At 34.4% G+C, this 19,055-nt stretch overlaps 9 protein-coding genes across 9 annotated transcripts; 3 read left to right on the top strand and 6 right to left on the bottom strand.

The window, feature by feature from the left end:
* Positions 1-36: 36 nt before the first annotated feature.
* Positions 37-1,329, bottom strand: NAEGRDRAFT_50518 (uncharacterized protein; the record flags this gene model as incomplete). Its single annotated transcript, XM_002674997.1, has 1 exon — positions 37-1,329. One exon carries the CDS (start codon positions 1,327-1,329, stop codon positions 37-39), a length of 1,293 nt encoding a protein of 430 aa, XP_002675043.1.
* Positions 1,330-1,484: 155 nt separating this feature from the next.
* NAEGRDRAFT_50517 (nucleoside-diphosphate-sugar epimerase) lies at positions 1,485-2,453 on the bottom strand (the record flags this gene model as incomplete). The annotated part of the gene is made up of 1 exon (XM_002674996.1): positions 1,485-2,453. One exon carries the CDS (start codon positions 2,451-2,453, stop codon positions 1,485-1,487), a length of 969 nt encoding a protein of 322 aa, XP_002675042.1.
* A 344-nt stretch (positions 2,454-2,797) lies between these two features.
* Positions 2,798-4,798, top strand: NAEGRDRAFT_69753 (uncharacterized protein; the record flags this gene model as incomplete). Its single annotated transcript, XM_002675072.1, has 1 exon — positions 2,798-4,798. One exon carries the CDS (start codon positions 2,798-2,800, stop codon positions 4,796-4,798), a length of 2,001 nt encoding a protein of 666 aa, XP_002675118.1.
* A 324-nt stretch (positions 4,799-5,122) lies between these two features.
* NAEGRDRAFT_69752 (uncharacterized protein) lies at positions 5,123-6,403 on the top strand (the record flags this gene model as incomplete). Its single annotated transcript, XM_002675071.1, has 1 exon — positions 5,123-6,403. One exon carries the CDS (start codon positions 5,123-5,125, stop codon positions 6,401-6,403), a length of 1,281 nt encoding a protein of 426 aa, XP_002675117.1.
* A 1,697-nt stretch (positions 6,404-8,100) lies between these two features.
* On the bottom strand, positions 8,101-10,144 carry NAEGRDRAFT_80435 (uncharacterized protein; the record flags this gene model as incomplete). The annotated part of the gene is made up of 1 exon (XM_002674995.1): positions 8,101-10,144. One exon carries the CDS (start codon positions 10,142-10,144, stop codon positions 8,114-8,116), a length of 2,031 nt encoding a protein of 676 aa, XP_002675041.1. The 3' UTR covers positions 8,101-8,113.
* A 1,258-nt stretch (positions 10,145-11,402) lies between these two features.
* On the bottom strand, positions 11,403-12,404 carry NAEGRDRAFT_50513 (uncharacterized protein; the record flags this gene model as incomplete). The annotated part of the gene is made up of 1 exon (XM_002674994.1): positions 11,403-12,404. The coding sequence occupies one exon, from the start codon at positions 12,402-12,404 to the stop codon at positions 11,403-11,405; it is 1,002 nt and encodes a 333-aa protein (XP_002675040.1).
* A 1,446-nt stretch (positions 12,405-13,850) lies between these two features.
* NAEGRDRAFT_50512 (uncharacterized protein) lies at positions 13,851-16,043 on the top strand (the record flags this gene model as incomplete). Its single annotated transcript, XM_002675070.1, has 1 exon — positions 13,851-16,043. One exon carries the CDS (start codon positions 13,851-13,853, stop codon positions 16,041-16,043), a length of 2,193 nt encoding a protein of 730 aa, XP_002675116.1.
* A 1-nt stretch (position 16,044) lies between these two features.
* Positions 16,045-16,620, bottom strand: NAEGRDRAFT_58592 (Heat-shock protein). The gene has a single exon (XM_002674993.1). It carries the CDS (start codon positions 16,575-16,577, stop codon positions 16,110-16,112), a length of 468 nt encoding a protein of 155 aa, XP_002675039.1. The 5' UTR covers positions 16,578-16,620; the 3' UTR covers positions 16,045-16,109.
* Positions 16,621-17,563: 943 nt separating this feature from the next.
* On the bottom strand, positions 17,564-18,785 carry NAEGRDRAFT_69747 (uncharacterized protein; the record flags this gene model as incomplete). The annotated part of the gene is made up of 2 exons (XM_002674992.1): positions 17,564-18,555; positions 18,590-18,785. The coding sequence occupies 2 exons, from the start codon at positions 18,783-18,785 to the stop codon at positions 17,564-17,566; spliced, it is 1,188 nt and encodes a 395-aa protein (XP_002675038.1).
* Between the last annotated feature and the right edge of the window lie 270 nt (positions 18,786-19,055).

The raw sequence follows: 19,055 nt of genomic DNA, 5'->3' as shown, positions 1-19,055 counted from the left end.
TTCTTCTTCCAATATTGTTCTTCTTCCAATATTGTTCTACTGTTTTCTTTTCTTCTTGGAACTTTCAACACACTCCTCTAAAGAGAAGGCTCTTGGCCTTTCTAATAACTTGACATATTTGGGACCTCTCTGAATTGGTTTCATAGCCTTGACAGCTTTCTTGACAGTTGTATATTTTCTTGTTGCATCTTCAGTGTTCGAATCCACATTAGTATTGAGATCTTTTCCAAATGTATTACTATTATCCACTAGAGTATTGTTTGCAGCTTGATAAAAGATGTTGTACATGGTCGATTTCAATGAACTACTTCTCCACATTTCATAGAAATGATTTGTTAAATCGGCTTGAGATGAAATCATGTCATTGGTGTGAATCCATTTCAAATCCTCAAAAACACAATCATATAAAACAAGTGGAAATTCTGATGCAATATGATAAACTGGACGTGCCTTGTACTTTTCAATATCTAATAATTCTGGAATGACAGAAGGTTCCTCTTTTCCTTCACCAATAAGGAATAGAATTGCTGTCATGCATCTAACTTGATGCCACAAAAATGATGTTCCACAAACTACAATTTCATAAATTTCAAAATACTCATCATTTCCATGTTGCTGATGTAATAGATCAGATTTGATAATTTCCATACTCAAAATTCTTCTTCTAAAGTTTGTTACCTCTTCATTAATTTTACAGAAATTTCTAAAATCATGCTCACCAACAAAATGAGCAGCAGCTTGTTTCATCTTTTCAATATTTAAATTTTGTCGTATGAAATAGTATTTGTATGTTCTTTGGAGGCATCCAAATCTTGCATCAAAATCTTTGGAAACTGGACACCAGGCTAATACTCTAATATCGTCTGGAAGTAAACTATTGATGAGTCTAACATAGTCATTCTTCTTTGGATTATATCTACAATTGAATGAGACAACTTGACCAAGTGCAGAGACACCCTTATCAGTTCTTCCACATTTAGTAAATTCACAATTATCCTCGTGCTCTATAAGTTTTAAAGTTTTCAAAGCTTCAAAAAGATGATGTTCAATTGTGTTGGGAGTGTGAAGCTGTTTCGATAATCCTTGATAATTAAAACCAAGATAGGCAATCTTTAAAGCAATGTGTCTATAGGTCTGTGTACTCCAATCTATAACTTGCTCCTTCTTCTTCTTTTTCTTTTTATTTTGCTTGTTTCCAGATTCCGATTTTCTCTTTTCCTCTTGATAGAGAGTGGCAATTTTAACCAACTCTTCATGAGTCATATCTTTTGGTGATTTTTCCAAGAGATGCTTTTCTTGTAGTGATGAATTATTTTCCTTGTTATCCATCTTGTTATTGAACAATTACTAGTGTAGCAACGGAAGAAAAGAATTTGTTGTATTTTTTTTAAAATCGCTTAGAAAAGTGAAGATTTTGAATTTGCACCTACTGGTTATCATCTTCTGGCGATATCAATTGGTTTGATATTTTTGTAGAAATAGATTTATTTCTTCTCAACAAGGCCAAAATGAATGAGTGATTCGATTGTATCCTTGACCATTTGTTCAAATCCAATGTATTGTGTTAGTCCAAATTTCTTCAACGGTTCAACATCGATTGAGAATAATTGTGCCTTGGTATTGAATTCGAATGCTCCAATTGGGTATTGAGGATATTGTCTCTTAATTTCTTTTGGAAGATCTTCCATTGCATGAACTGAATCACAACAGAATAATCTCTGTCCAGCTGCTTGTTGATTCTCAACAGCAATGACGTGTGCCTTGGCAACATCTCTCACATCAACAAATCCAGTACTCATTGGATAAACCTCTTGAGTGTATCCCATCAAGTAGGCCAAGGCATGTTTAACACTGGTGTTCAGCTCACCATTCAATAATGGACCAAAAACATACAATGGGTTTACAACAACCAACTCAAATTCACTCTTGTGTTCTTCATAGAGTTTCCAAGCTTCCTTCTCAGCAAGTGTCTTGGAATAAAAGTATGGATTATTGGTCAAGGAGCATGATTCATTCCAATCTTTAGCAGTGTAGGTATAATTATCTGGAATTGGGTTATTGAGGAATGCACCACCTGAGCTAGTAACAACAACTCTCTTTACCTTACTTTTAATTGAAGCAAGAATGACAGCTCGTGTCAAATTAATAGCTGGATCAACAATATCACGTTGAGGATCTTCTGCTGTAACTACAAATGGTGTAGCAGTGTGAATGACTGCATCAGCTCCAATCAAAACTGGAGCATAATCCTCAATGGAACTTCCTTTAGCTTCAACAAATTCCAACTGTTTATCATCTTGATTCTTTACAAATTGTTTCAAATATTCATACTTTTTCTTGTTGGTTAAATCTCTCACAATTGCTCTGACATTGTGTCCATGTTCGAGCAATTCTTTGATAATATGTCCGGCAATATAACCTGTGGCACCAGTAACAGCAATAATTCTAGTCATTTTGTTTTGTTGATTTTGTTTTGTTGCTTTTGTTTTGTTTGTTTTTGTTTGAAATTTGCTGTTAAATAAACTGAGATTTTAAATTGTTTTCTGAATTGGTTGCTTGAGAATAGTTCGGAAAACCTAGCTCGTGCGTTCAATTATTTATGCTCGCACGAACAAACTACTAGTGCATTCAGCACAAATAAATTCCGATCATTTGCTTGATTTAATTGAATTTCCGATCATCTTCATCTTTGGAATTTCTAACTAAACAATTGTATTGTAAAGGCATGTCGACTTATGTGATAGAGTGACTCAATATTTTGTAATTAAAATATTTAAAATATTTAAAAACTAAAAAAATGCCATCAGTAATAGATTTCTTTCCACTCGATTCTGATGAAATATGGTCATCCTCTCGCTCTCACAACAATATTTATGATTTAAACAAAATATTGGAGATAATGTACTTCCGAGACACGAGCTTGACTAAGGAAGCATCAAGACAATTAGAATACTTTCTAAATATCATGATGTGGACATTTATTATTGATACTCCCAAACTTTTCAAGGTAAAATTGGGAAAGGAGGAATATGTGCAAATGTTGAGGAAATTCTGTATTGACAGACATGTTGAATTTTCTAAACAATTTTTCAATAATCAATTATTTATTGGACATGATGTTAAATTGCTTGACGATCAACAATTGGCCACTAAAAAGGCTGATGATTCATATGACGGAGAAAAGAGGGTTAAACTGAGTGGTAAATTTTCACTGCATGACTATTTTGACCAATTGACTGAAAAATACTTGCCAAATGAATTGAAAATTTTTGCTGCCAAAGAGACACAAAAAAATTTGACCTCCCTGAAAAGTGGTGAAAATATGAAACTCTTTGGTATTAATGAAAAAAAGATGCAAGATTTTGTTTTGAAATATTTTGATTACTCTCCTTCAATACTTAGAGAAGATGAGCAAGATGTGAATTTATATTTCAAAGGTATTGGTTCAATATTGGATTATTTGGCTGCAGAAATACTTGAACTCTCAGGAAATCAGGCTGTAGATATTAATTCCCCATGTATTTCATCTGGAATCATGCATGCTGCAATAGCTGCTGATGAGGAATTGAGAATGACTGTTTTTTGTCACATAGATATGATTCCACTTGTTGACATGACATTATTCTATGGATATAATCAAGAATTACCGTCAATTTGCATCAACCAAAAGATAGATACAATTGCCTTTTCTAATATTCCTAGTGAAGTACACAGTGTTATTCTTGAACACTTCGATTCACAGGAAATTCTTTTACAGATGAGATTAGTCTGTAAGCAGTGGAATCACTTCATAATGAATAATAATTTGATTTGGAAGAATCTGACCCACAACTCAATCATAGCTGAAAATATTTTCAAATATTGTGATTCTACTTTCACTCTTCAAGAATTGGACCAGATATTAGAAAGAGGAAAATATGTCAAACCTTTGCATATCAATCAACAAGTTATTAATTATTTTTATGACCAAAACGACTGGAAGAGTTTGTACTTTTTACTTGTTGGAAAACATTTGAAATTTATGAGAGATTTGGAAGATATGCACGAAGAAGATAGGTTTGCCAAATATTTTCAAAAGCTATTCAGAGGAAATAATGGATATTCTTCTTATAAGGACCTATTCTGCAATTCTAAAAAAAACCTCCTATTAGGTATTGCAGGTACAAGAGACATGCACAAAAAATTCACAAAATTCAATCAAGAGCAAGTGGAGAAAACAGTAATGATTCCAAAAGATCAATTTGAAGTGTTCAGTAAGATAGGAGAGAATATGTTTCTTGTTGCTCTTTTAGATTTTTCTCAGTATTCAAGTTTTATTTCATGTAGAAAATTTCCAAAACGTGGCTTGCTTTATTGTTTCTACAATCGTGAAGAAAATAGGCAAATATTCCATTATTTTGATCAATTGGATTTGAATTCTGAAACTTTGATACCTTTCAAATTGAGTGACAAAACTTTCAAACTACCAACTCCTTACTCTCCTCACATTGTCAAACAGGAACAGCTTGTTGTTAACATGGATGCACCTTGTGAGATATTTTATCTTCAAAATCCTGCTTCTAAACGGTCTTTCTCCTCTTTGGTTCCCTGTTTTGAATTCAGTTTCAACGATGAGAGAGACCACATTAATTTGGATATTTACAAAGATGATAAGATTGTTCTCTTTTCAAACACATTTACAGATTTTGATGAGGCTAACATAACACTAAGCATTTCAATAGCATTAGCTGATCTTGAAAAGAGAAATTTCTCCCAATCGCACATAATTTCCTATGAAACTGGTCTGGAAATCCTCTAGCCGAGCGAATTCCTAAAACCATTACAATAAAACACCAAATTTTCCACACAGCCAAGAATATTAAGGTGGTCGAAAATTGGAGCATTTCAAAGATGAGGTTTTTATTTTTTCATATAATTTGAACAAAGGAAAAGTACCCACCTCTGAAAAACTGACGTCATGCTAATACTTCTCTAATTGATTAAAAATTATAATATTCCATTCCGAACTATTTTTACAATGTCCATTTTGTAAAGTAAAAATAGATTTTAAATAAAAAATAGTACAGCGCGATTGAAAATCTTGGCAATTCAAAAAAAATTCCCAAAATCAACTTGCACTACTATGAGCACTACTAATCAACAACCACAAAAGGTAAAAACCACAGAAGAAGAAGAAGCCCTCCTTATTCAAAAAGGAACTGGTCTTCATTTGGATTCTTGGCCTTACAATTTGTGGAAAAAATTAAAATCTGACATGACCTATGAAGAATTGGACAGATTCAGACCTTTTCAATCTATGGTTTGTTTAACAGATGGTGATTCTGATCCAAACAAGAAAGAAGGAGGTTTGGAAGTAATTCCTGGATTTGCCTCCGTTGCAGAAAGATATTTTCCTGCCATGGATCAAAAAGTTAGAAATGGAAAAGGTTTCAGAGTTAAATCTCCATGGATTAGTTCTTATCACATTAGATTTAATCAAGAGGAAGATGAGCCATTGTTTGAAATGGTTAGAAAAGTTAAGAGAATTCCTCAAGAATGGAAAGCTCCTTCACCAAGCTCTGAATTGACCAAGTTGGAGAATGCAGACGAAATGTTGGGCTATATGAGAAAGATTGTAAAGGAGCATGATGCTTTAGAATATGTTCCAATCAAGAAGGGAGATTTCATCTTTTTTGATAACAGAACGGCTCACAGAAATTCAGACGCCAATCACATGGATAGACCTCGTTCAGTGTTTTATCATGCTTACAGTTGTACAGATCCAGTCAACCGAAACACAATTGAGAAATTGAGAGAAAAGAGAAAGACTTTTGAACATCCAGATGATTTTGGAACCAAGTTTAGAGTTGAGCAAATGTATTTGCACCCAGAAAATGATTTAGTACCATTGACCCCATTAGGTGAATGTCTTTATAATGAGAAACCATACGAAAGTATTATGGAAGAAAATGGAGAAAACTCAAGCATCTTGAGTCAAATATTGAAAGAGAATGATCATTTCCTAACTCAAAAGCACATTGATTTCTTCCATCGTTTCGGATATGTAGTTGTTGAAAACTGTGTTCCAGATCAAGACTGCGATCAATTGCTTAATGAGCTATTCAAATATTCCTCTCTCGCTGGCTGTCCAATTAGTTTCGATGGTAACTCAGTTTCTCAAGTTCAATTCTCAAACATTGGTGGAGGGTTTGGATCAATGGTTGAGTTCTACTACTTGCCAATGCAACAAAAGATGAGAATGAATCCAGCTCTCTACACTTCAACTGTCAAACTATTAAGTCATACATGGGGTAGTAAAACTGCCAATGATTGGAATGTTCCATATGCTTGTCCATTAGAAATTGATTCAAGAAAATTGTGGTTATACATCGATAGAATGAATTTCAGACTTCCAAATCAATAGATTAAAAATGTAGACATTGAAAATGGTTAATATATATTTAATAAATTGAGATTTAATTATACTAGCATTTAGGCTTTTTATCTAAAACACCATTTCGAAAATGAAAGATTCTAATCTGATATTATGTTGTCGATGGTGATGAAATTTAGAAATTTGATAATTTCTATAACCTATCTGTCTCTGTGAAAAAAAATGTGGTACAAACAGAGGCTTCTAAAAATGGAAATAGAAGAAATTTTAAAAAAAATAAAAACACAATATTCAAGTAAAATATCTAAACTACCAAAAAATGAAAATTGAACTAAAAATAATAAATATTGAACTAGAAAATATAAAATTATTACTCGAGTAGGAGGTCCGGGTCGCCAGAGTGACAGTCTGGAATGCTACCACTATACCACACCCGATTTCACAATTCTTTTCGATTACTTATCATAAAATTTTCCTTAGTATTATGACAGTTATTAAACATGGCGCTGGTAGAGGTGTCAAAAAATAAACCCAAGTCAGTTCGCCTTTACGTTTACAATCTGCACTATTATAATAATGAAAGTAAAAAGACTACAGCACCACAGGTTCCCAAGTTGTCTCCAACCTCAGTACTGATGTGGCTCGACGATGCTTAACTTCTCAAATCGGACGGGATGAGGTGCATTCATCGTGATATGGCCGTAGCCATTCATTTCCTTAAAACCTTAATCTTAAGCAGCTTGATAATATTTGTAATGGTATTTACAAACTTTTCACTGTGTTGAAATAGAAGTTAATATATTCTTATTTGTGGAACCCCAAATTTATATAAAATAATTTGGCCGTGTTATAATTAAGATTCAATACGGCCAAAATATTATCTGAATTTTCAACAGTAAAATTTCCTCATTCCACTCAAGTACACCGGTGTACACCGAGAGGAGTCCAATCCTATTATATTATTTGGACCTGATGAATCTTGAGGAGCGGATATCCTTAATGATTAATTCCTCGTTGAGATTTCGGAAGAATTTTTCCAAGAATGTACAACTTTTAGTTTCGCCTCACTTGTCTTAATTGATTTTAAGTCGATATAATTTAACAGAAGGTTCTGGTAAGGAAATTGGTTGTTCTTCTTGTGGTGTTTGATTGTTTGTTGTTGGTTGTGATGAACAATCACAGGCGGCAATCTGACCTCCAATGTAAGCTCTACAACTCCAAGGATTTGGTCGACTGACTGCATTGAATAAACTAAAAGCTTTCAGTCGACACGCAAGATCCAGATAACACTTGTTGATCATACACGCTCTGAATTGTTTATCACAATCCGATTTTGAAACACCACACTGTCCATAGCAACGATCGTGTTGGTTGCAACATTCGACAAATTCTCTAGAAACTGAAGAAGTGACAACATTTAATAGTCCTGAAAGAAGTTGTTGTTGAGGACCACATCCATTGGTTTTTGGTCGATAGGTTTTTCTTGGAGTTTTGCATCTTGGAAGAAGTTTCCATGAACAATCACAATTTACAAAGTTAGAGATGTAGATGATGATAGCTGCCAATAATAAGAAGAAGAGAATAAGTTTCGAATTGTTATGCTCGTAGGTTACGATTCGTTTCATTTTTTTTAATTGACTGGTTTGATGTCGTTTTGCCGAATTTACCTTTCGCATGCTAACTAGAGAAAATATTTTAAATTGTTCATCATATTCTAAAAAAGTAAATTAGGATACAATTTTAGTTTATTCTCAATTTTACAGGACTGCTTTTGAGAACCCTAGTAATGGAAAATGAATTGATTTGAATGAATTCACCAAATGAATAGTCAAAGTATTCAATAGACTCGCTTCTAATGAGTTCTGTATCGCTGTTGTAACACAATGAAGAGACTGCCAATTGGTTGAAATAATTGTGGATTGAATCTGAATTTTGGAGAATTTGCTTCTCTATAGAATGTAAATAATTCTTTCCCTTATATGATACACAAATATTCATATTCTTTTTCTTTTCCTCAGATGGGGATGCATTCTCTATTTCTTCATCTTCCTCATCAGAGTATTCTCTCTTAAGCTTTTTTGTTTTCTTTTCTTCTTCAATATTACTTCCCTCAGAGCTAGAATCCTCTTCAACATCAGAGAATTTTCTCTTTTCTTGAGCATCTTCTGGATGTGAGCCTTTAGATTTAGAAGTAGAAGATGTTCTTTGATCATATTCTTGGAAGAGTGAAGGGTCAATTGTGCCGTCTTTTGAAATCAAATGTCTTTCAAATAATTGCACATATTTCTTTCTATAAACACTTGCTCTTCTTCTTTCATCTTGTAATTTCTCATATTCCTTAAATATAGCATAATTAACATCACGTGTTAATTCTTGATTCTCGGAACGTTGTTTTACAAATGCAACAAGATCTGTCACTTCATCAATACTAAATAATCTCTTCTTTTTCCAATTCTTTTTATCTGCATCATTCGAATCGTCGTTAGAAGAAGGAAGGGCTTTCTTCTTTTTAATTTTGGCTGGTTGTTCAAATGAGTAAACAGTACTGTCAGTATTTTGATGATGATTATTAACAGAGGATGATTGAGGAGAATTAAATGATGCATTATTAGGACCACTTGTATTACTCCTACTCCTGATAGGACGAGGTGCATACATTGTATCCATGTTAGATGATGATGGTGAGGATTTAATGATATTATTATTTGGTGGATTTGAAAACATGTCTATGTGATGTGAAGCCTTGTTAATGTATGGAGGAGGAACATGATTAGTTGGAGGATAATCATTCACATGTTGTGAATAAGGAATTGGTGTGATTGGGGGTTGATGATTCATATTATAATTTGATTGTTGTAAATTATTTGATGAAGATTGACGCATGTGACCATTATTAGGATTACTGCTAGGAGGTGCATAGACACGAGAGTTATTACTATGTGGAATTGGATTACTTGGTGAGGTTGAAGTAGGAGGATCCATCAATATATGAAGAGAAGGTAATAGATTTTTATCATGTATAGATGCATTATTTGATGAATGTGAAATTGATCTCGAACCCATGTTATCAAATGAATTAGTGTTCATACTGTATGATGCATTAGTACTATTCATACTTTGATTTGAATGATATGCAATCTTGTCTTGATCGTGGTGATGAATGCTTGCCATATTGTTGTTAGAATGATTTGTCGTAGTACCGTTTCCACCAACACTGTTACCATTCACCATGCTAGAATGTTGATGATGCAATGGATATGAAGAAGGAACGTGTTGGTTGTTGGATGTTTTTGTTGTGTTGTTATTAAAGTGGTTTGATTCATTTTCTTGTTGGACAAAAGTTTGGCCTCTGGAAATGAAGGATGCACTTGTTGGCGGAGAGTTTCTATGATTGGATAAACGATGGTTGCTTATTGCTCCTTGTTGAGAACTATCGGTTGTGGAGCTATTTTGATAGTTAGTAGTAATAGTACTAGTGGCAATAGGACCAACATGATGGACTGGACTTGCATAGGAAGGAGACATGCTTTTATATGCATGTGTATTATTGGTAGACATGGCTTCATGGTGTGATGCTACAGATGTGGTTGAAGAATAACTTTGTTGTACATGTGGTGGATGTTGGACAAACTCTTCATGTTGTGATTTACTTGCTGTGGTTGTACCAACACGAAGAGATTGATCAGCAGATGATGTCGGTGAGGATACACTCTTCTTTGACTGACCAGATATATTAGTAGAAGAGTTGGATGTATTTTCAAATGTAGACATGATGATGATGATAATGTTATGAATTAGTGGTTAAATGCATTAAAGAAGCATTCAAAGGGGTGGGAGGTTGTGTTGGTGATTTTCTTTTTTCTCAAACAAAGAGGGGTAAGGACAAACAACAACCAATGAGTATTGAGAAAATGGATGGAGGTAACCTGGTTATTTGGATCTATTGTATTTCAAATAGTGTGATAGTAGCGAAAAGATTGATGGCTGCTTCTAGTTGTGATTTTTTGTTGGTAGTGTTTCCTTTTTCTAAAGTGGTTCATCATAGTTTACTAGTGTTTTTAGTGTTTGTTACCTAGTTGTTACCTGGTTGTAGATTAGTGCAATAGATGCAGTTGTGAAGAGAGAAGGTTGTGAGTATGTCCTCGGTGATGCCTTATTAATAACATAAACCCATTTGTGCTCTGACCTTAAGTGAATGGTGGTGGAATTATCCCAAATCAAAAAGGATGCGAGCGGATAAAATGCCAAAATTTGGTCAAAAATTCAACTTTATCTTTCCATTCGAATTGTTTTGGGCATAGTCACGGCACCTTCGCAACTGGAAACAACACTTGTTATCTGTTACAACAATTATTCATTCAAATTAATCATCACCGAATAATAAGATCATCTATCAATGTGTTATCGTTACTACAAAGACGTACAATAAATTATTGCAATGTAACCTGATTACTGTCCATTTCGTTCTCTTCAATCCAATCACGAATCGTTTCTAAATGGCAATGAAGATGGATGTAATTGTTCCGCACTATCATCGCTGGTTTGAATAAGGGTTTTAACTGGTGTTGATTGAGGAACTTAGTGAAAAATTTGAAAATCGAAGGCTATTACACCAATTGGTCAAGCTTACCTGCCATGAAGAGAAACTTTAGTGTTGTTTACCTGGTGGCTACACTTAAATCGTCCACTGTCTGAAATGAGGTTTCATGATCTCAAAACGCATTTGGCAGCAACAAACACCATAAACACAAATTGACTCCGATTTAGACAACATCTCTGCCGTACTGCATTGTATTATTATAATAAAAGGAAAATCTCTGTTATTGATGGACTTTTTGAAAGCGTTCCTTTTTGCGAAATACAATAGTAATTAAGGGGTACTGTAGTTTGTTCATGGATGTTCGCTGTAGTTGATAGAGGAATACTCACCGCCTCATTAGAAGGATAACCTAAGAATGCAACCACACTGTTGTGTTTGTTGTTGGTGCAATGAATAGAGTTCTATAACGCAATACCTAGTGAGTCTCACTCAATAGTTAGTCACACCATTTCTAATCAAATGCTCTATGAATTGGCTATTCTGTAATAGCTGTGCAGAGGCAAATTTTAAACTACTGGGGTGACTGTAGACTGAAATTGAAACTAGATTTTCATCTGATTTGAGGCGTTCACTTGCATAGAGAAGGGCAACTTTTGATTTAGTTACTGCTACAGCCATTAGTTCAAAATTGTCTCGCAATCTTTCCGAAGCAAACATGATTGTTTCTCCGTCCTGCATAATGGCCTCTCTCACTATTTCCTCATCATTCCTCAATGATTTATCTGCATGTTGGAGGGCGAATCCATTCTGTTTTACTGCAATTAAAACAACATCTCGATTCTGTATGATTTCTGCACTTGGTGCATATGAAAGTAACATGCCATCAATAGATACTATTTCTCTCATAAAATCTTCGTCGTAGAGGAGAAGACAATTCATATGTGTCATGATCATGGTTTTGGAATTTGAGTTTCTCAGTGCTAATAGACAAACTTCTGGATCACTTCTTAATTCTAAGGAAATGTGAGGAAAGCATGTGGTGGAAATTTTCAATGCATTCACAACAAATTCCTTATTATTCTTCAATGCATCCGATACGAGAGGCATGATGGAGGAATCTTGTCTGAGTGAAAGTTCCATAATTTCCCTATCGTTTCTAAATACCATAGGTATATATTTTTCGAATATTCTAACAAAAGTCTTATTGGAATTGGTAAAGTCCTTAATCTTGTATGCATTATTAATCATTTGTATGGTCACTGATCTTTCTGATTTAATTGAATTGGATAAGAATGTATAATTATTGGGATCATTGGAGACTGATTGGAGAACTACATCAACATCGTACTGAAATTGTTCCTCCAATTCATTCAATGGTATATTACAGTACCTCAATAATTCTATTATAAATTCCTTGTTGTGTCTGAGTCGATCAGAGAGCAATGCTATTGGTGCGCCATCTAAAATCAACTGAAACATCAGCTCTTGCATGTCTGATATTTGACATAACAAGTTGGGTAAAGTACATGAAATCCATTTAGAGATTGAGTTGAACTTTCTAGGATCTTGTTTAATAGCATTTAACAATATTTTGTTAACAATTGTTTCACTAATCCCATCTCGGTCAACTTCAGATATTATCAATCTTCCTCTAAATACAGGACTAACTATAAATTTATCCCATATCCTTCTCAGCTCATGATGAGGAATTACAGCAATTAAATATTCAAATTCTTCCCAATTTAAATAATAAGTTGAGAAATTAGGAAATACTCTTGTTGTAGGAGTAGTTGTTGGCGAAGAATAATCAGGAAGAGTATTCGAAGTTCTACAAGAGAATGGCATCACATTAATAGGCTCCAAATAAGTGAACAAATATTCATCATGATCAGTCCGATGCATCAATCTACAAAATTTTAAAAACCCTTCCAATCTTTTAGAATCGGAACTGTTCATAATTAATTTATACAAAAATCTACATGTCCTCTTCAATGAAATATAATCAGCATAACAATGATAGGGAAATATCTGATGTTTCCAAATATCACTTGAGATGGGTTGGAGAAGTGAATTGTTCATTTTTTTTGGTGTTGAAAAATAGACAATAAAATGGATTACTTTTACAATATAACCAGTTCATAGTCAATGACTTTCATTGGTCTGTTATCTGAACATTAGTTTATTAAAAGATTATGTTCAAAATAAACTATTCCTATAAGAGATTCTTAATCACTTCTAGTGAACTGGAGAACATGGCTAGTTGATTTAAACACAAATTCAAATCATTGTTAGAATCAAGTTACAAAATTGTAAAATGTTAACAAATGCTAAGAATAACATCAATTATTAAACTCGAACCATCTAGAAACATATTGGTCCATGAACATGAAATTATGGCAATGGCTCTGTTTTGGTTCTGTTTTCGTCCTGCCGGCAACAATTAAGTCATTTCATAATTTTTGCATGTTGACACATTAGTCCAGATTTATAACATTTAATACTCTAAATAATACATCAACATGTCGATATCTAGCAAAATATGCGAATGTCTTAAACAGTAAGTCATTTTACTTGTAAAAATATATTATTGGAAGGAGATAATCACCAAACAATTGTTCATCTTGTGAAGGGTTGTGGCCTCTTTGAATGACATCTCTGTAAATTAAAAAGGCGCCAATATTGTTGGCACAGCATCAACATGGAAGGAATGCACCTCAATCTCTCTAAAAAGCTTTGTGTCACTTGTCTATGCCAAAAATATGTTACGTGTTGGCGGCTCTGCTCAAAACAGAACGTTTGCCCAACAAAAAAGAAATTACATTGCATTCACCCTGCTGCCGTTTTATAAAACATTAAACAAGCCTGCCAATTGTCTCAGTCAATATGTTGTCAGACTTGTCCATTTCAACAATAGTACTCAGTAGTAGTGGGGTAACAATGTCTAATACATCTCCTTCACTTTTACTTTATGAAGAAAATAATGTATTCAATGCCTCATCAGACGAAACAAATCTAGACGAAACTGTGGACGTTTCCACTTCATCAAATACAGCAAATTCAACAATAATAACTACTTCAATCACCACTAATACTAACACTGATGAAACAACAACATCAAACCAGAATCAGCAACCTAAAAAACAAAAAACAAGAAAACCACAAGAGAATGAGTATTCCGAATTGAGTGGTTATGAATGGAAACACCTCTTCTTATATTCGTGTACTAATGGAGATTTGCTATTATTCAAACAATTAATAGATGTTCTCGATAAAAAACTTGGGAATAGTCATGAACAAGATTTCAACAACAAGGATTTCAACTTTTTCGATATCAATGTGAGAGATGAGAGGAGGGCAACTGCTCTACATAAGGCATGTGCTTATGGACACATTTGCATTACGAGGGAGCTACTGCTGAGGAGTGATGTAGACAAATATTGTGTAGATGCTTCTCTGGCCACACCATTCCATTATGCAGCTGCTAGTGGTAATGTTTTAGTTGTCAATTTACTCTTCTCCCAAGCAAAAGAGAGCTTGGATAGTAGGGATATCTTTGGAAATACTCCTCTCTTATTAGCAATGCAAAATGGTAGACTTGAGGTTGTGAGGTTCTTGTTGGGAATATTGCCAACTAATTCAATACGGACGAAGAAGTCGACAAATTCCAGAAGTTTACTGCATTTAGCTGCTTCCAACTATGATATTGAAGGAATGAAACTTTTACTCCTGGAAAGAAATGAATTAATCAAAGAGAGAAATAAGAAAAAGTCAAAAACAGAAGAAGTTGATGAATCAGATCATGATTTGGATGAATTAATGTACAGAGAATGTTTGCAAGATATGTGCTGTACATCAATGTCACCAGAGCAAGAAACTAGTTCAATATTAACTGGAGACACTTCCAATATGGAATTAAGATTGAGTGCTCATGGAAAAGTTCTTATTCAAGCAAAGGAAGAAAATGGTTTGACACCACTCATGTTAGCCATCAAGGAATATCGATCAACAGTATCCAAAACACCAGCTGAAAAGCAAGTATGCTTGATGTACTTGCTGATGGCAGAGATTTCATCTCAAAACTCATCTGGTAGTAATCATGCCCCAATTGACTCAATGAAGAGAACCACTCTTCATATTGCTGCAGTCCATGATTGTGCAGACTTTTTCAGATTGATTGCTCTCATGTTTGATACAGAATTTTATATGGAGCAATTAATGATGAAAGACAATACTGGTCTCACCCCTTTACACTTGGCATGCAAACAAGGTTCAATCAATGTTGTAGAAACAATTATATTAATGTGCTCAAATGCCATTCCTCAAAAAGAACAAAACAAGATTACCTCTCCTCCTTCTCCTCTGACTTCAATTTCATGTGCCACAACCACTACTTCCATTCCAATCACTATCAAACAACCAAGGAATGGAGATTCATACAATTCTATTCTAATTAAATCACCGCCCTCATCTCCCTCATTTAACACTCCAATAATTCAAATTCAGAACCTCATTCCAAACACACCAACCTCTCTCAAAGTTTTGAATTCTGCCGATACCAAGAATAGACCTCCAATTTTCTATGCTGCTTTTGCACTCGCTAAGCATTGTAAAAAAGAAGCCAAAGAGATGCCTGTTCAATCTCTTGATTCTGCCAACCAAAGTTCTACAAGCACTTCCTCCATTCACATTCTTGGTGTTAGAGGAGAGAAGGATACGTTCCAAAAGATTATTTTCAATTTAATTTCAACTGGATTAGTATCTCTGCATCCTTTACCTAATTCTCCACACTCCACACCAGCTTCTCCTTCTAAGAATTCTAACACGACAAACCCACCAACCACTCCCTCATCTACTTTTGATTTGTTGTGTAATGAGACTGATTACTTTGAAAAGTTTCCTCAACATTTCAGAGTTTGCTCTCCAACAGGTAACAAATCAAAACGCAATTTTGACGATTTCTACTCGAATCCACTTCACTCACCGAGTCAAATTCACACAAGAACTGCTCGTTCAATGTCAAGTTCTGGTTTTTCTCTTCGTAAATCATTTGGATTATTTCAAAGCAGTAGCTTGGCCGAAGATGTTGATGTTCGACCACCAACTAGTCCAAGTAAACGTAATTTACAATAAAGAGATTAATTTAAAGAATTTATTGGTCGTATTTTTACAAAAAATTTATTTACAAAATAGTAACAATTATTGAATATCAATTGATCTGGTCTTTTTCTTTGGTTCTTCAACTACTTTTGGAATAGTAACTCTCAAAACACCATGTTCCAAAGCTGCCTTGACCTTATCAAAATCAGCATTTGGTGGTAAATAGACAGTTCTACTGAAAGAACCATGTGATCTTTCAACACAGTGATATCTTTCATTATCTTCCTTCTTTTCCTTTTCAACATGACCACTGACAGTCATGGTTCTATGCTCTTCATCAATATCAATCTTTAAATCATCCTTTGTCATACCAGGAACATTACAAACAATTTTAACTTCATTTGCAGTTTCAGAAACATCAGTGGTTGGTTTAAATTCAGGAACTAATCTATCATCAAATCTATCAAATGCTCTCAAGAATGGATCATCAAAGAAAGTATCAACCCAATTATTGGTTCTGTGTTGTCTGGCCAATTGCTTATTATTGTGATGATTGTTGGAGCTCATTTTCAGTTGTTGCTTGTTTTGCAGTAGTGATTGTGTATTATTTGTTTTTTTTGTTGTGTAAAATAAGGATTAGAGTGTTGTGATTGAATTTATAGTCCTGTATCTCAAATTCCGAGGAAACTTTTTTGGAAATTTTAAAATTAAAATTTTGTAATTCCGTTTACAATACAAACAAATTTAGCTTGCATTCAAAAATGGTTTCCAACATGTTGTGATCTCGATTCCGATTGTGCTTTTTACGCAACTTCCATTGGAATTGCATCGCCTTGAACCAGCCATTCAAATATTCTAGAGACTAGAGTCACTAATTTGATTAAGGTGGTAATTGTACTATGGATCAGTTTCTATATCAATTCATGCAATTGTCCAACAAGTGTTAGGATTCAAATGATCAAGGATTCTTCATTCCTTGCCTATTTAATATTTCTCATTCACTCAATAAAGTTTACTCTTTTTCAATTCGTTTATTATTCGAAACAGAACCATTTTCAAGTCAATCCATATCCACCAAATCAATTCCTCACTCATTCATATCAACCTAAATGGCTCTTCCTCTTAACATAACAGAAAATGGCTTTAAAATTTGGTATGAAAAAACCCGAATGGCGATTTTAATTTTTTCAGTAGAGGCATTCAGTAGCGTGACTGAGTGAAAAACTGAACAATGGAAAAAATGAAGGAAAAAATGAAATTGATGAAAAAAATTGATGAAAAAATCAATTTTTTGCAAAGTTTTTTCATCAAATTTGAGCGACCAAGATCTTAACAGTAAGACTGTGTAGAAATTCATAATAAAAAAGCAAAGTGCACTTGTTGAATTTGGTACAAAGTTGAATGTTTATTATCATCGTGATGATTGTTGGTGTGGTGATGGATTAATGACAAATCTCCCATCAATTCAGTGGGAGAATCAATCATAAAAAAAATTGAACAACAACAGCCACCATCACACCCATTGTTGATCTCTGAGTACCCAAGAGATGATTCTATTGATGAGGAGCATTACTTGCAGGTGAATGTGCATCACCACCATCATCAGAAGAACTAGAGGCAGAGTTTGGTGACTTTTTTCTGGCCTTTTTGGGTGGTTCGGAAGTGCCTGTGGAAGAAGATGCCAATGCAGCATCCCTCTTTCTAGCATAGGGAACTCTATTTCTGATGGTACTATCTGCCATTTTACATCCCTTGTACTGTAATAGAAAGGTATCAAATTCCTTCTTCTTGGATTTCAAATCATCCTCAACCAAATCAAACCATTGCATCACTTGATCAATTGTTTCATTAATTTTGCTACTATTTTTGAACTTTTCGAATTCTTCATGGGAAACAGTTCTAGTCATACCATCAAACATTAGATCAACTGTTGTAACTATTGGTGAAGTGTTTTTTCTAGAAGCGTTTTTTGCTTCCACAAGTTTGGTAATACTGTCTTGAAAGATTGAATCTTCTTTAACTTGTTTTTCCAAGTAGGCATTATGTTGGGCTAATGCAAAATTGTTATCAATTAATCGTTTTGCTTCTACTGCTCTGAATGCCCAGTATGGCTTGCTGGAGGTTGGCACATAGATGTCAGTACCCTGAAAGAGAGCAGTAACAATATGCAAATGAGCACTACTCAAAGAAGTAGGCTCTTCAACAACAATTGGACCATCATCAATAGTAGTTGAAGGATCACCCAACTCGTTTGATTTATCATTACCTCTAACGAAAGGAGTAGACTCAACCATAGTAGTATTACTGTTCAAATTTCCAACAAAAGAATCAGTAGGAAGAGTACTACTACCCAAACCAACAACAGGAGTAGCAACAACAACACTAACAGCAGAGGAGGTAGGATTAACAGTACCACCAGTACTATTCAAATCAACAGAAATAGTAGGAGGAGGAGTAGGAGGAGGTGGTAGTTCAGCAACACTATTCAAATCAACAATAGCAGCACTAGTAGCAGAGGAAGAAGTAAGAGGAAGAATTAAGAGCACTATCCAAACCAACAGAGGGAGTCAAATCAACACCTGAAGAACCAAGAGAAGTATTAGCAGTACTATCTACATTAGGGGTACTAAACACCAATAGATTGTTTACAGGAGTAATACTTCTTCTAGATGGTGGGGGATTACTTAATAATAGGTTATTAATATTAATACCTTCCTCTGTCTTGTCCTTGGACAGTAGCGACCATGGATAATCGATAATTGATCCTGCATTCATAATGGTATCGGTGAATAGATTTTGATGTTTGAGACAATCTTTGATTTCAACCTGAACAGTCTCACACCCAGCCACTGGTAGAGACTTTAAAGTTCCATAAGCAACATTGATATACTCATCAACATACTTGCAGAGCAACACAATGGATGAACCAATAATCCTTGCTGGATCACTCTTTACAACTCTGTTATCATGAGCAACTCGGTTCCTCTTACAGTCAGAACGCAACGAGGTGAAAACCTCACAAGCCTTTGAATTTTCAGTCAATAA

This window comes from Naegleria gruberi (genome assembly GCF_000004985.1).
Source record: "Naegleria gruberi genomic scaffold NAEGRscaffold_36, whole genome shotgun sequence".
NCBI classification, from domain to species: domain Eukaryota; phylum Heterolobosea; class Eutetramitea; order Acrasida; family Naegleriidae; genus Naegleria; species Naegleria gruberi.
This window is presented reverse-complemented; position numbering and strand designations above follow the sequence as displayed.

What these genes read in the sequence shown, in the direction of transcription:
- NAEGRDRAFT_58592 (XM_002674993.1), bottom strand. Translation starts at nt 16,577, where the DNA reads ATGAGCTCCAACAATCATCACAATAATAAGCAATTGGCCAGACAACAC.